Here is a 12,500-nt window from a genome sequence, read left to right on the forward strand (position 1 = left end):
ATAGCAGTTCATGTGTGATGTGTGTGACAGTGTGTGCCATGCACCAGATTCAGACCCAGACCCAGATCATGCTGCCTGACCTGAGCACTCCATAGGGCAGCCCATCAGTACTCATCCAGGGTACGGATGACAGGGTGTGCCCGAGGGGAGGGGGTAGCTGCAGGTGGATGTGTGTGTGTTATGCATCAAGAGCGTGTGTTTGTGCCTGTGTGTGTGTGTGTGTGTGTGTGTGTGTGTGTGTGTGTGTGTGTGTGTGCCCGTGTGTGTGCCCGTGTGTGTGTGTGTGTGTGTGTGTGTGTGTGAAGGGGGGGGGGGGGGGGGGTGTGTGTGTGTGTGTTTGTGTGTGTGTGTGAGAGAGAGAGAGAGAGAGAGAGAGAGAGAGAGAGAGAGAGAGAGAGAGAGAGAGAGAGAGGTCAGGAAGAAGGGTAAGAATGTGGGTCAACAGTCCATGAGAGACTACAATCCCCATAATTCTCCACATCCATACATCACAGCTTCACATACAGGGCAGAGAGGGACGTGCACTCTGATTCAAGCGTTCAACATTTGCCATCTAAGGCTAGGATGCACCCAATTCATCATAGGGGTACCAAATGTGCAGGAACTGAAACATCCAACACTGAGAGTTGTGAGAGAGAGTTGTGCGTGCATGTGCACGTTAGCGACACTACACATGTAAAGTACACCTGTCTCCGATTGTTATGAATGGCTGGTTGAGCACTGAACGGCAATTTGCTGTCATTTTCCATTTGGGAGATAACTGTCACAGCTGCTACTGATTTAACACAGAAGATGACTATCTGATATCTGATAATATGCCTTCTCGCTCCGGCAATAATGGGAAATAAATTGAGAATCATTGTTTAAATTATTCACGTTGTAGGAAATAATGGGCTATTTCCCTGCCACAGATTTTTGTCAAGAGGGCTTTTGATATCAGCGAGTCATCTCGGCTATGTAATGCTTTATACGCTGTAAATACACAGGGTACATTTTTTTCAGTGATAGGTCATTCAGCTCTCAGAGAGTAGAATCAACACTTTGAGTGTTGATGGAGTGTTTAATTAACTCTACAAAAATTACTCTGCACATCACCCGCAAATAAAAAAAATGCGGCAGAACGACCTTAGCTGTGTTATCATTATTCTCCTACTGAGAGGCGTCTGATGTCTTTCATTAGTTCAGCCTCCTGGTTCAGAAAGCTAATTAGACGACCCAGATGGCGGATGCATGCGGTAAGTACCGCCAAGCGGAGCGGAACACTTCCGGCAGACAATTCCAGAAGATTCCACCCCTGGGTGCCTGTCTGCCTGTCTGCCTGTCTGCCTGTCTGTCTGTCTGTCTGTCTGTCTGTCTGTCTGTCTGTCTGTCTGTCTGTCTGTCTGTCTGTGCCCTCATTGAAATTCAGAAGCTTCCACCTCTGCTGAAATATCACCTGCCTGACTTTCTACATATCTCTCCATCTGTTTACTGCTTTGTCTGCTTCTCTGTCTGTCTGTTTCTCTGTCTGCTTGTCTGTCTGTGTGTGTGTCTGTCTGTTTGTCTGTCAGCCTGTGTACCGCTCTGTGTGTGCGGGTCGCCCTCAGTGAATTTCAGAATCTTCAGCTACTCTGTGTGATGCAATATGTCCGTCTGTTTGTCTGTCTGTCTGTCTGTCTGTCTGTCTGTCTGTCTGTCTGTCTGTCTGTCTTCTTGCATGTCTGACCTGTCTGTCTGGCTGTCTGAGTTACCCTCATAGAAATTCAGGAGCTCCCACCTCTTGGTGTAATCCTGTCTGTTTTTCTGGCTGCTTGCATGCCACCCTTATTGAAATTCAAATTGAAGTCCTGGATTAAAACAAACCATGAAGATACTGAATAAAATGTCAGAATATAAAAATATAACATTTGCTATGAAATGCCATAACTTTTCCCTCCCAATTTCCGGTGCGTCTGTCATCACCTAAGGCTAACCTTTTCACAATGTTGAATTATTTAAGAAAGAAGATGAGGTTCTCTTTTGCTAACAAAATTGGTGATTACTTTTGCAGGAGTACTGACATATACATTGTTTGTTGAGACGATAGACTCTCGAATTGCAATAATAATATACATGTCCTGGAGGGTTATCTGTGTTTTCATAAGACCTTCTCACAGAGGTAGAGAAATACTCCGTCTCTGGCCTAAGTTACTTTTTTTAACTTGGCTAAGAGTCAAAAGTTTGAGCCATATTTATTGCCAAGAACTTGAACTTCAGAGAACTAACTGCCTGACACTGTGGATGTTACGGTTATACATTAATCCAGAAATGCTGGCAAAGAGGACCGGGTCATTTGGCTCAAGTGGCTATAGCCTATGGGTTTACCCATCCCACAGATCATTTGAGCTGGCCTGTTGCCTTCTGCCATGCTGCTGCATGTCTGGTGTCTCTGTTTGACTGTCTGATGTGTTCTGCCCTCCTCCCACTACAGTGTCTTGTGTCTCTGTGATCATGTAGGACTGTCTGCCAGTGTCCCTGATCAAAGAATCGTATAGGAGAGAAATATACGTCAGACTCGTTATTGTCCGGTATCGATGTGATGTCGGGTGAACGCCCCTTTTAGAGGCCTTCGGTTAGGAGACCTTCGGAGTCTTGAGGTTGAGAATAAATGGAGTTCCCTTAGCACTGTAGATGGCAGTAGCGCACTTCTTGTGTGAACGCCACAAAACTTGGATGGTTGGAGTTTGACATATCTTTCTCTCCGATTCAATTTGCACTGATGCTGCCCCCTCCTATGTCTTGTGTGTCTTGGTGATCGTGTAGGACTGTCTGGCAGTGTTCTGAATGTTTTTGCCCTCCTTCCACTACAGCAGATAGAATGGAAAAGAGAGAGGAGCTTATGGCCCATTGTTTGCGGTTTCTAGTTTCGCAAGGGAGAGGGGAGTAAATCCCCCTTTATGCAATCCTAAGGACCATTGCATTGAAATGAATGAGACGCATGGACAACACCACATGCCCCTTTAAGCAGACCGGAATCTGTTCACGGTTGGCGCCAATAACAACGCATTAAGTTGGCGTATCTCTATACAGTCTCTGACTACACTGTGTCTTGTGTCTCTGTGATCGTATAGGACCCTATAGGTCCCTAATGTTTTCTGCCTACCTACAACTACTGTGTCTTTTTTTGTCTTTGTAATTGTGTAGGACTGCCTGCCGGTGTGCCTGATGTTCGACATGAGGGAGGAGGGGGAGTCGGACCCGAGGAAGCTGGCCCAGATGATGCAGAGTCTTGGAGTCTTCATCAGCGTCAAGCCCAAAGTCAAGCAGACTGCCAAGGTAGGCCTATAGTACAGTCCGCAAATACAACCAACTCCAGGGAGGTCAGGTATTTTTCCTTAAGGGGAAATTGCATTGTTGACAGATATTAAACACAACCAAGCATGCGCGCACACATGCATGTATGCATGCATGCACGCGTGCACATACGCATGCATACAATACACGCACAGATTGTCAGCACTATGCCCTTAAAATGTGCGAGTTTAAGAAATATTGAAGCATTTCAGGGGCACATGAAAAAAGTTTGTGGTGTACACAAGCAACTCTTCATGATATATTTTACTCACACTTGTCATTTTAAGGGCTGCGTACAATACTGAACACCAAATAAATTATTTTCAACAACAAGACACAAATAAACAATACACAGATACACAAGACCAATACACAGGTCACCAATACACAAGACACCAGCTAAGATGATGCAGAGCCTGGCAGTGTTCATTAGTGTCAAACCCAAGGTTGAGCAGATGGCCAAGGTACTGTACCCTATATTGACCTCATATTGCAACATCTGTATGCTACTTGGTACCTTGGAGGAGGGAGGTAATTGTAATGCTGGGTGGGTAGGGGCAATTTGGCCTGGTCGCACTGCACCTGTGGCCCCCTGGGACTGTGTTTGGTAAACACATTCAGGGGCGTAGCTATAGGGGGGCAAGCAGGGCATTTGCCCCTGGTTCATGGGCCCTCCTGTATCCGTTGTGGGACCCGATCATGACCTTGGCGGGCTGCATGGGGAGGCCCTATCAGTGTTTTGCCCTGGGCTCCTGTGTGTAATTGTCCCGCCACTGGGTACTTTCATTATTAATCCACTCATGTCAAACAGACAGCCAAGGTACCACACCAGAAGCCACATCAAGTCAAGTCACGTGTAGTAGTTTTTTTTCCTTTTTTTTTTTTTTTTAGCTGTATAGAAAAATGTGTTTGGAATGATATGTTGTCCTACATATAGGACTAGGACAAACCATTTACTCAGTAATGCCAATAACCATTGTCATTTTTCATAGTTTTGTTCTTTGCTCTTATTTGTCTTTGTCTTTTGACTGATGTGGATTGTCCTTTACACCTTTCACCTCGTTTTAAATTCCCGCCAACCACCATCGCTTTTCATAGTTTTAGACATTTCTTTGTTATGTATGTGGTCATGTTGAAGTCAACTCTTCTTTGTCTTTCAAACAAACTTAATATTGATTGTCCTTCAGTCCTGTTCCCAGTGTATACGACCTTGGATGTGTATGTGCTTTGTCTTCATCCACAAACTCTTTTTTTAAAGCCTAGTCAGTGGTGGAGAAAGAGCAGGAAATACAGCAATGTCTTGGCTACTGTACATAGTGATGTTTTGGCAACGGTACCTATACGTAGTCTACACAAATGCTCATAAACTTCTTTCTTCTCCCTGACAGTAGTAGAGAAACAGTATCAGAGGAACATAGTGTGTACTGACTGCATAGTGATTAGCTAGATAGCCTAAGTAAATGCTCCTCAACTCTACTAAATGTTTTGTCCCCTTCTTCCAGTCGGTGAAGGTGAAATGGTTGGAGACGAAAGTGGCCAGTATGTTAGCTTGGCTACATAATGATGTTTTGGCTACTTTATGTAGCCCACATAATGACTAATCTGTCACAAACATTTGTGTCCCCTCTTCTTCCCCGTCTTTGGAGGTGAAAGGGCTGGAAAGGAACATAGACAGTGTGTTGGCAGCATAGCCTACACTGTATATCTCATCTCATTATATCATGTATGAGGACATATTCTATTCTGTTCTGTTCTGTTCTGTTCTGTTCTGTTCTGTTCTATTCTGTTCTGTTCTGTTCTGTTCTGTTCTGTTCTGTTCTATTCTATTCTATTCTATTCTATTCTGCATAAATGCTCATATTAACTCCCTTTCATGTTTTTGGCTCCCCTTCTCTCAGTCAGAGCCAGTAAAATGGCTGGAGCGGAACATATAGCCAGTGTGCCACTCAGTATTTTGGCTAATATGGCCTAGATAATGTTGCCTGGCTCCCACAGACCCTTGTGCATTTCCACCCAACTTTGTCATGAGCCATCTGGCGCAAGTCAAGTAATAGATAATACAACTATTTTTTCTCCTCTGCTCTTCTTCCAGTCGGTGGTGGTGAAAGGCCTGGAGAGGAACATAGCCAGCGTGTACGAGGCCAGGCGTTTGCTGCTGGGGCTGGATGGGTCTGATGGCTGTGGGACGACCGGCACCAAGCCTCCTCCCACGTGTGACCCTCTGATGACTGGCAACGGGCTGGCCAGCTACTGGCTCAACATGCTCATGCAACAGCTGCGCCTGAACGACACCGGTTAGTGTGTGTGTGTGTGTGTGTGTGTGTGTGTGTGTGTGTGTGTGTGAGTGTGCGTGTGCATGCGTGCGTGCGTGCGTGTGTGTGTGTGGGAGAGATAGAGCGAGACAGAGAGACAGAGAGAGATAGAGAATAAGTGTGTGTGTGTGTGTGTGTGTGTGTGTGTGTGTGTGTGTGTGTGTGTGTGTGTGTGTGTGTGTGTGTGTGTGTGTGTGTGTGTGTGTGTGTGTGTGTGTGTGTGTGTGTGAGCGTGTGTGCGTGCGTGCGTGCGTGTGTGTGTGTGTTTATCTGAATGCGTGTTTAAATAATGTATGACCTATTTTCATCTGCAGGTGTGATTTGCCCTCCTGATGCTGGGATTAGCTCGTTGCTGTCAACTAAGCCCCGCCCTTCACCCCCACCGGGTCTTACCTCACCCAATGAGGAGGGCTGGGTGGCTCCGTTGAGAGGAAATGACTCCAAACTGGAGAAGGTCAGTTTCTATCAGTCCCACTTATATCTGATGTATAGTGTGTAAAACAAGTTCACAACAATTATTAACAAACATGTACCCACTATTTTTCAACAAATTCAACTACATAAAGCCCTAGATTATATGTGCAGTTAGGTCTGCCAAAGAATATGATTAAATATTTGTCATACATTTATGATAGATAGCTTGTCTATGAAAATTGCAATGTAATTTCAGGTGATGTAATTGATGGAGTTGTGCAATGGATTATTGCTGGTTTGAATCCAGATAGATCATCCACACTAGTTCCAAATGTCCTTGGGAAAGACACCAAATCCATTATTTGTCTGGATATGCTGGGTGTGCTGGCTTGTAACTTGCACAAGAACCATCTGCAGACTGACTGCCGTGATATGAATATGATTATTTAGGCATGAATTCGTACAGCAGTTTGATTTAATCTACTGAGTATGAGAATGATGTACAGTGTGTGACTAGATGGCAACATCTGACCCACTCTTTGTTTCAACAAATTCACTTTTGGTGCCAGTGGAAGGCTATACTTTCCATAAGCAGTGGCCTATACCTTAAAATGAGATTTTTTTTTATTTCAGACTCCAGATTTTGGCAAATTGACTAAACGTATAGGCTGTGAAACACAAGGCCACACTTACCTAATCCATACCTACCCACATCACGTCACTAACATGGGTAGCTCGTTGCACTAAAGGGCATCTCACTTTCTTTCAAGATTGATAAAGTATCTACTCTACCACTCGTGTTTTTGCTCTCCCTCAGATTCCAGAGAATGAGGACCAGCCTGTGTCGACCGAAGGCCAAGAAGCAGGCCACCAACAGAGCTCATTAGAGGCCATGGAGGTCATGGAAATGCCAGTGAAGAACACCACAGTGCCAGTGAAGACCAACGTGCCAGTTAAGACCACACTGCCATTGAAGACCACAGTATTGCCAATGAGAAGAGGCAGCTTGTCAGAGCTGTCTGTCAAGACTAAACCATCAGCCAGAAGAGCCAGTCTATCAGATCTATGCAGAGACACAATCCAAGAGGGTGGGGAGGCAATCACAACCACATTCTCATCGTCAAGGTATTTCTTAAAATGAATTGGTCCAAACAAGCACACAAACAGACAGAACAGAAAAACAAAGGAGGATTCATACCTACCGTACAGTACATACACTATAGACCCTAACAGAAGTGGAGAAACCTGGGTGCCTGGATGCGTACACACACACGCACGCACGCACACACGCACGCACGCACGCACGCACGCACGCACGCACGCACGCACGCACGCACGCACACAAACACACACACACACACACACACACACACACACACACACACACACACACACACACACACACACACACACACACACACACACACACACACACACACACACACACACACACACACACAGACACACACACACTTCAGGCATCAGTTGGGTTGCCCCCTTGCATGAGTGAGGCATAAATACATTTGTGTTCAATGTGTGCTGTGCAGCATCACAATATCAATCATAATTTCCAAAAGGGTCTTCGACCTTTTCCACTTTCATAAGCATTCGTGATCTGAAAGAATAAAGAATGAGTTTAATTCATACACTGTTTATTCACACACGGCCAATACTTGAACAGTAATCGCTCATAGTAATTTTCAACCCTAATGGAAAATGTATACCTGAGAGCATAACAAAATGTGGCACCCTGCAAGACTGAGTGCATATTAAAAAGTCTGCTATTTTGAAAAGCATGTCGTGTATCAAATGCCACCAAAAAGTCATAAACTTATTGTGAAATATATTCATTGAGTGCCAAACTAGAGATGCACCGGATCCTGATTTTTAGGATCCTGCCGGATACCGGATCCACTACTTAAGATCCTGCCGGATCCGGAACTGGATACCGGATCCTACGAAAGGGTTGAAACACATAGCCAACTCGCACACGTGGGCCCTTTTTATTACGTTGGCGCAAACTATTTTTGAGACTCATTGGCTTACTGCCACACTGCCTTCAACGGCCACTTCCAAAGGGTTTTCACTCCATGCAGCTATTGGGGTTGTGAAAGACTAACTGAAAAGCCTAGGCTACGTAAAAAGTAGAGATGCACCAGATCCTGATTTTTAGGTAACTGCCTGATACCGGATCCACTGCTTAAGATCCTGCCGGATCCGGATAGTCTGAAAAACCCTATTATCCTGCCGGATCCGGAACCGGATCTTGGATCCTGTACATCTCTATGCCAAACACTGAAAGCTCTCTTTATTTCTTTTTTCCAAGTCAGGGGCATACTCAGTTCTTTCAGGGAGGAAATTATTGAGCAAATCATTTGGCTGGGTGCTCTTTGGTCCAAGGTCATGCTACATTCAAAAGGGTGAAAGAAGAAGGCCCAAGTCACTACGCACAGGCAATTTTAAAGTCTTTTCTGGACATTTCATTGCTAATAAAGACAATTTTAACTTGTCTTGGCCAAGAAAAATCCTTGTTTCACATTTTAACCAGTCTTTTCTTTCTCTGTTAGATGGCCATCTCTGGTTGACAATAACTGGACATTTCAATAATAATCAATCCTATTGCTTGTAATTATGGCTGCATTCCTTCAATGTCCAGGGAGCTATGAGCTATGAAGGTCCCTATTGAGCAAAGGAAGATGTTTCGCTTGTCCTTACAAACCTAGCAACAACACACACAAATGAATGAGCTTTTCAGAGAGTGTGTATTCTGAATAAACCAAGCAACAATAGTGGTTGCCTATTGTCCTTGTGGGCTTCAGTCTCTGCTTCACACCAGAAAGTCACTCACTGACCTTGTGATAAAAGAGCCTTTGTGGAGGAGGTTTTATTCTACCTCTTTTCTGTCTTTGTCTCTGCCTCTGCTCAAGTCTCTGTCTCTCTATCTCTCTATCTCTCTATCTCTCTGTCTATCTGTCTGTCCGTCTCTCTCTCTCTCTCTCTCTCTCTCTCTCTCTCTCTCTCTCTCTCTCTCTCTCTCTCTCTCTCTCTCTCTCTCTCTCTCTCTCTCTCTCTCTCTCTCTCTCTCTCTCTCTCTCTCTCTCTCTCTCTGTCTCTCTCTCTCTCATATAACATCAAATGTTATGCACAAAACTAAACCCAACCCTAACCTAACCAAACTTAACAATTTGTAGCAGTTTGTGAAGCTGTTGGAAAACTATACCATATTGATGTAATGGGGTCAGTAACATAAAGTGTTGCCAAGGTCTTTTATACATCAGATATATCAGACCTTGCGAGGTTGTGATGCGCCATCCCACGTTCATCTGTGATCACATCACTGTAATATTAAAACAATGTCAGTGCTTTTTTTTGTTGTTGTTCTTTACAATGTGACCACTCCTCTGCATCCCAGGCTTCTGAAAGCAGACATGGAGCTTGTGAACAGGAGATATGACAGGAGATGCAGCCTGAGATTCGTGCCATCGTTGGAGACCTGCTCTGATGCCAACAAGGATGAGGTACAGTGGGAGACAGTTAGTAGTGGGGAATACAGGGGAATGATAATAATACAATACAACAATGGTTATTATACTACGATATTTTATTTGTTACAGCCTTCCACAAAATCCAAGTTCACCTTGAAAAACAGTTTTAAAGTTTTACAATAAGAAAACTCCATGGGGCCCACAACAAGGGAGTAGGCTAAAATAAAACTAGCCTCTCAAACTACACTTCATTTCGCACAGAAAATCCTGGCTGTGCTGTATTGACAAGCATTTTCTTTCTGGAGGTGCAGACTCTGATGAAGTGAAAAATGAGAAAACCAGCCTACACGCACAAAGTTGACGTTGTCATCTCTTATAGGTTCACCTTTTGTCCACTACTTGATCCAGCAGAATTCTTACTGAGCTAACCATGTCGGTGCCCAACAGCCAAGCCCACTCTGTGTGAGATTACATGCAGTATGAGGAGGTGGGGATGAACATGAAAGCATTTTTCACCCAAACTGACCACAAGGTGGTTGACATACAGTATTTGGTTGACGAAAAGTAAAAAAAAAAACCAAAAAAACTAATTGTATGTCAGAAAAGTTCACGACAATTACAATATAGCTCAATACTGTGGCACATATTCAAAATGACCTGATTTTACCTTTCTGATTGGACCAGGTGATCATTCAACCAATCACTTGTTGAATTGGACAGGTAGAACCAAGTCATTTGGAACATGCAGCAAAGGATTGTAACAAAGAATCCAGGTTGCCCGTCACTGACCTAGGCCTCGTTTCCGAAAGGGCCTTAAGTACTACTTAACGCTACGTGCTACTTAAGTTCACACGTAACACCATCGTAGAGCTCACGGAGCATGGCACAGTGGAGACACCCACAGGATATGAAGGGAAAAGAAGAAACCGCATAAGATTGATGTTTTAAGACGCGATAGGCATGGCACAGTGGAGACACCCATAGGAAAAGAGGAAACTTGCGCTTCAAGTTGATGTTTTAAGACGGGAGTGTAGCCTAAATATCATGACAGCACAGTTGACACTGCAACGAAAATAAGAAGGTAACATTAATTGTGGATGTGTAGGCCTATAAAATAAAAGTAATGTGTTTGGAAATATTTTACAGGTAGTAAAATAGTTCGACTGTGTTTGATAAACCTGGGCATAATTAAACTGTGATCAGTCATAATTTGTGTGGGTGCTTCATGAACAAGAACAAGGCAAAATGAATAAGGGGCTTCGGCAACCAGAGACAAGAGTGTTGATGTCGGAAGGCCACTTCCGAAACTTTATTTATTTTATATTTTTTGAAGAAAAATGGTCAGCGAGTTGTTGCACCCTCTTTCATTTTCAAGTAGCCTAAGAAAGGGAAGGCGACGCCGAAAATACATGATAGTTGTAGGCGAAGGGTAAGCTATGACAAAAATGAAAAAGGCAGCGATGGGGATTCGTGTAGATTTTTTTTGTTTTAATAACAGCAGACTGCCGTGCCGTGCAAAAATGTCCTCACAGTTGTGAAAGTCTTGAGCGCGCGGTACTTTGCGCACCGCTCACCACATGTGCCAAGCTCCTCTCCCTATTCCGACTCTAGTAGGCTAAGCAATAACAAAAAGGCAGCGAGGGGATGTGTCAATTTTGATGGACATTGTTTTTCATAACAGCATGCTGACGTGCTCCCGACAGTTACGCCTTGAGTTTGTAACTTTGCGCATCCCAATTTGGAACTCCAACTAGGCCTAGGCCTACTTGTCTTCTTAAATATTAAGCTGCAGTAGCCAAGTGCACGCGCTTTATCTGGGTCTTAACGGCGTAGCTCATTATTACCGTCAGTTGGGAGTTTTGCATGATTTCATTGTGTGTGTGCATTTTATTTCATTTGCCAACAATAACTCCTGTCGATAGTTGCAACTGCTACAAATGTAGTCCCACCCTTATAGAAAACAACTTTTGATACTGACACACGCCTTACATTTTGTAAATGGTTTAGCAGCAGATGACGGCGCAGTTCACTCCGAGTACACTTCAGCACCACATATGTGGACAGCGATCCTTAAGAGCGACGCTACGAATGATCTTAGAGGCTGTGCACGCGCGTTCATGTACGAGTGTCTTTGGGAAACAGTCGTAGGAAATCTAAGAACATTCGTAGGATCACTGGTTAACGACACACGTAAGGCTAAGAACCATCGTTATCGGGAAACGAGGCCCTGACCAGTAAGGAGGCATGCACATGACCGCATTCCCTGGACTGACCAGCAGGGAGAGCCACAGTCAAGTATTTACATAGATGGTGGATTCCTATTGCATCTTCTCTCAGTGCCACAGTGCCAGCTTACTGCTCCAGACATCTCTCTCTGGGTAGAGGACCTAGCTTGGGGGACACACAGTCACAACTAGACACTCACAGTGGTGGAGCAACAAATAAATAAACTAGCGCCACCAGGACAGATAAAGAAATAATCAATCTGTCTAAGGTCAGACCCCAGGGTGTTGGGGGGCAGTGAATTAAAGATGCAAGCTTGCGTTCACGGCAAATTGAGTTGGCCCACACCCATGGGGGGACAGTCCAGTTGGACGCCTCGCGAGTGACAGTGCAATTATTAGCGTTGGCTTTCGCTGATGGCCTGAGGACCTGAAGTACACAATAAGTCTTGACCAAATACAAAGTGTCCGAATGACTTAAGAGGAATAGTTTGTTTTGGTGTGCCCGCTCTCTGCTCTGCTAGCACTTTGTCAACACAAACACACACACACTCTCTCTCTCTCTCTCTCTCTCTCTCTCTCTCTCTCTCTCTCTCTCTCTCTCTCTCTCTCTCTCTCTCTCTCTCTCTCTCAAGCCCTTGCAGAGTTTGTTATAGTTCTGCTTGACTTAGTAGAATGCTTACAACACAAGTCAGACTCCCTTCCCTCCACTTCCCCCTTCCTCCCTTCTTCTTATTCATCTTCTGCACTCCGGA

The 12,500-nt window shown here is 44.5% G+C and overlaps 1 protein-coding gene across 1 annotated transcript in view; it reads left to right on the forward strand.

Moving 5' to 3' along the window:
• bicc2 (bicaudal C homolog 2) overlaps nt 1-12,500 on the forward strand; it is a 30,958-nt gene that overhangs the window by 7,919 nt on the left and 10,539 nt on the right. The window contains exons 9-13 of the mRNA XM_063190596.1: nt 3,163-3,294; nt 5,405-5,606; nt 5,939-6,078; nt 6,856-7,163; nt 9,451-9,556. Of these exons, the coding sequence (XP_063046666.1) occupies nt 3,163-3,294; nt 5,405-5,606; nt 5,939-6,078; nt 6,856-7,163; nt 9,451-9,556 (888 nt within the window). The remainder of the gene's footprint in view (nt 1-3,162; nt 3,295-5,404; nt 5,607-5,938; nt 6,079-6,855; nt 7,164-9,450; nt 9,557-12,500) is intronic.

The sequence above is a fragment of the Engraulis encrasicolus genome, chromosome 23 (genome assembly GCF_034702125.1).
Source record: "Engraulis encrasicolus isolate BLACKSEA-1 chromosome 23, IST_EnEncr_1.0, whole genome shotgun sequence".
Taxonomy (NCBI): domain Eukaryota; kingdom Metazoa; phylum Chordata; class Actinopteri; order Clupeiformes; family Engraulidae; genus Engraulis; species Engraulis encrasicolus.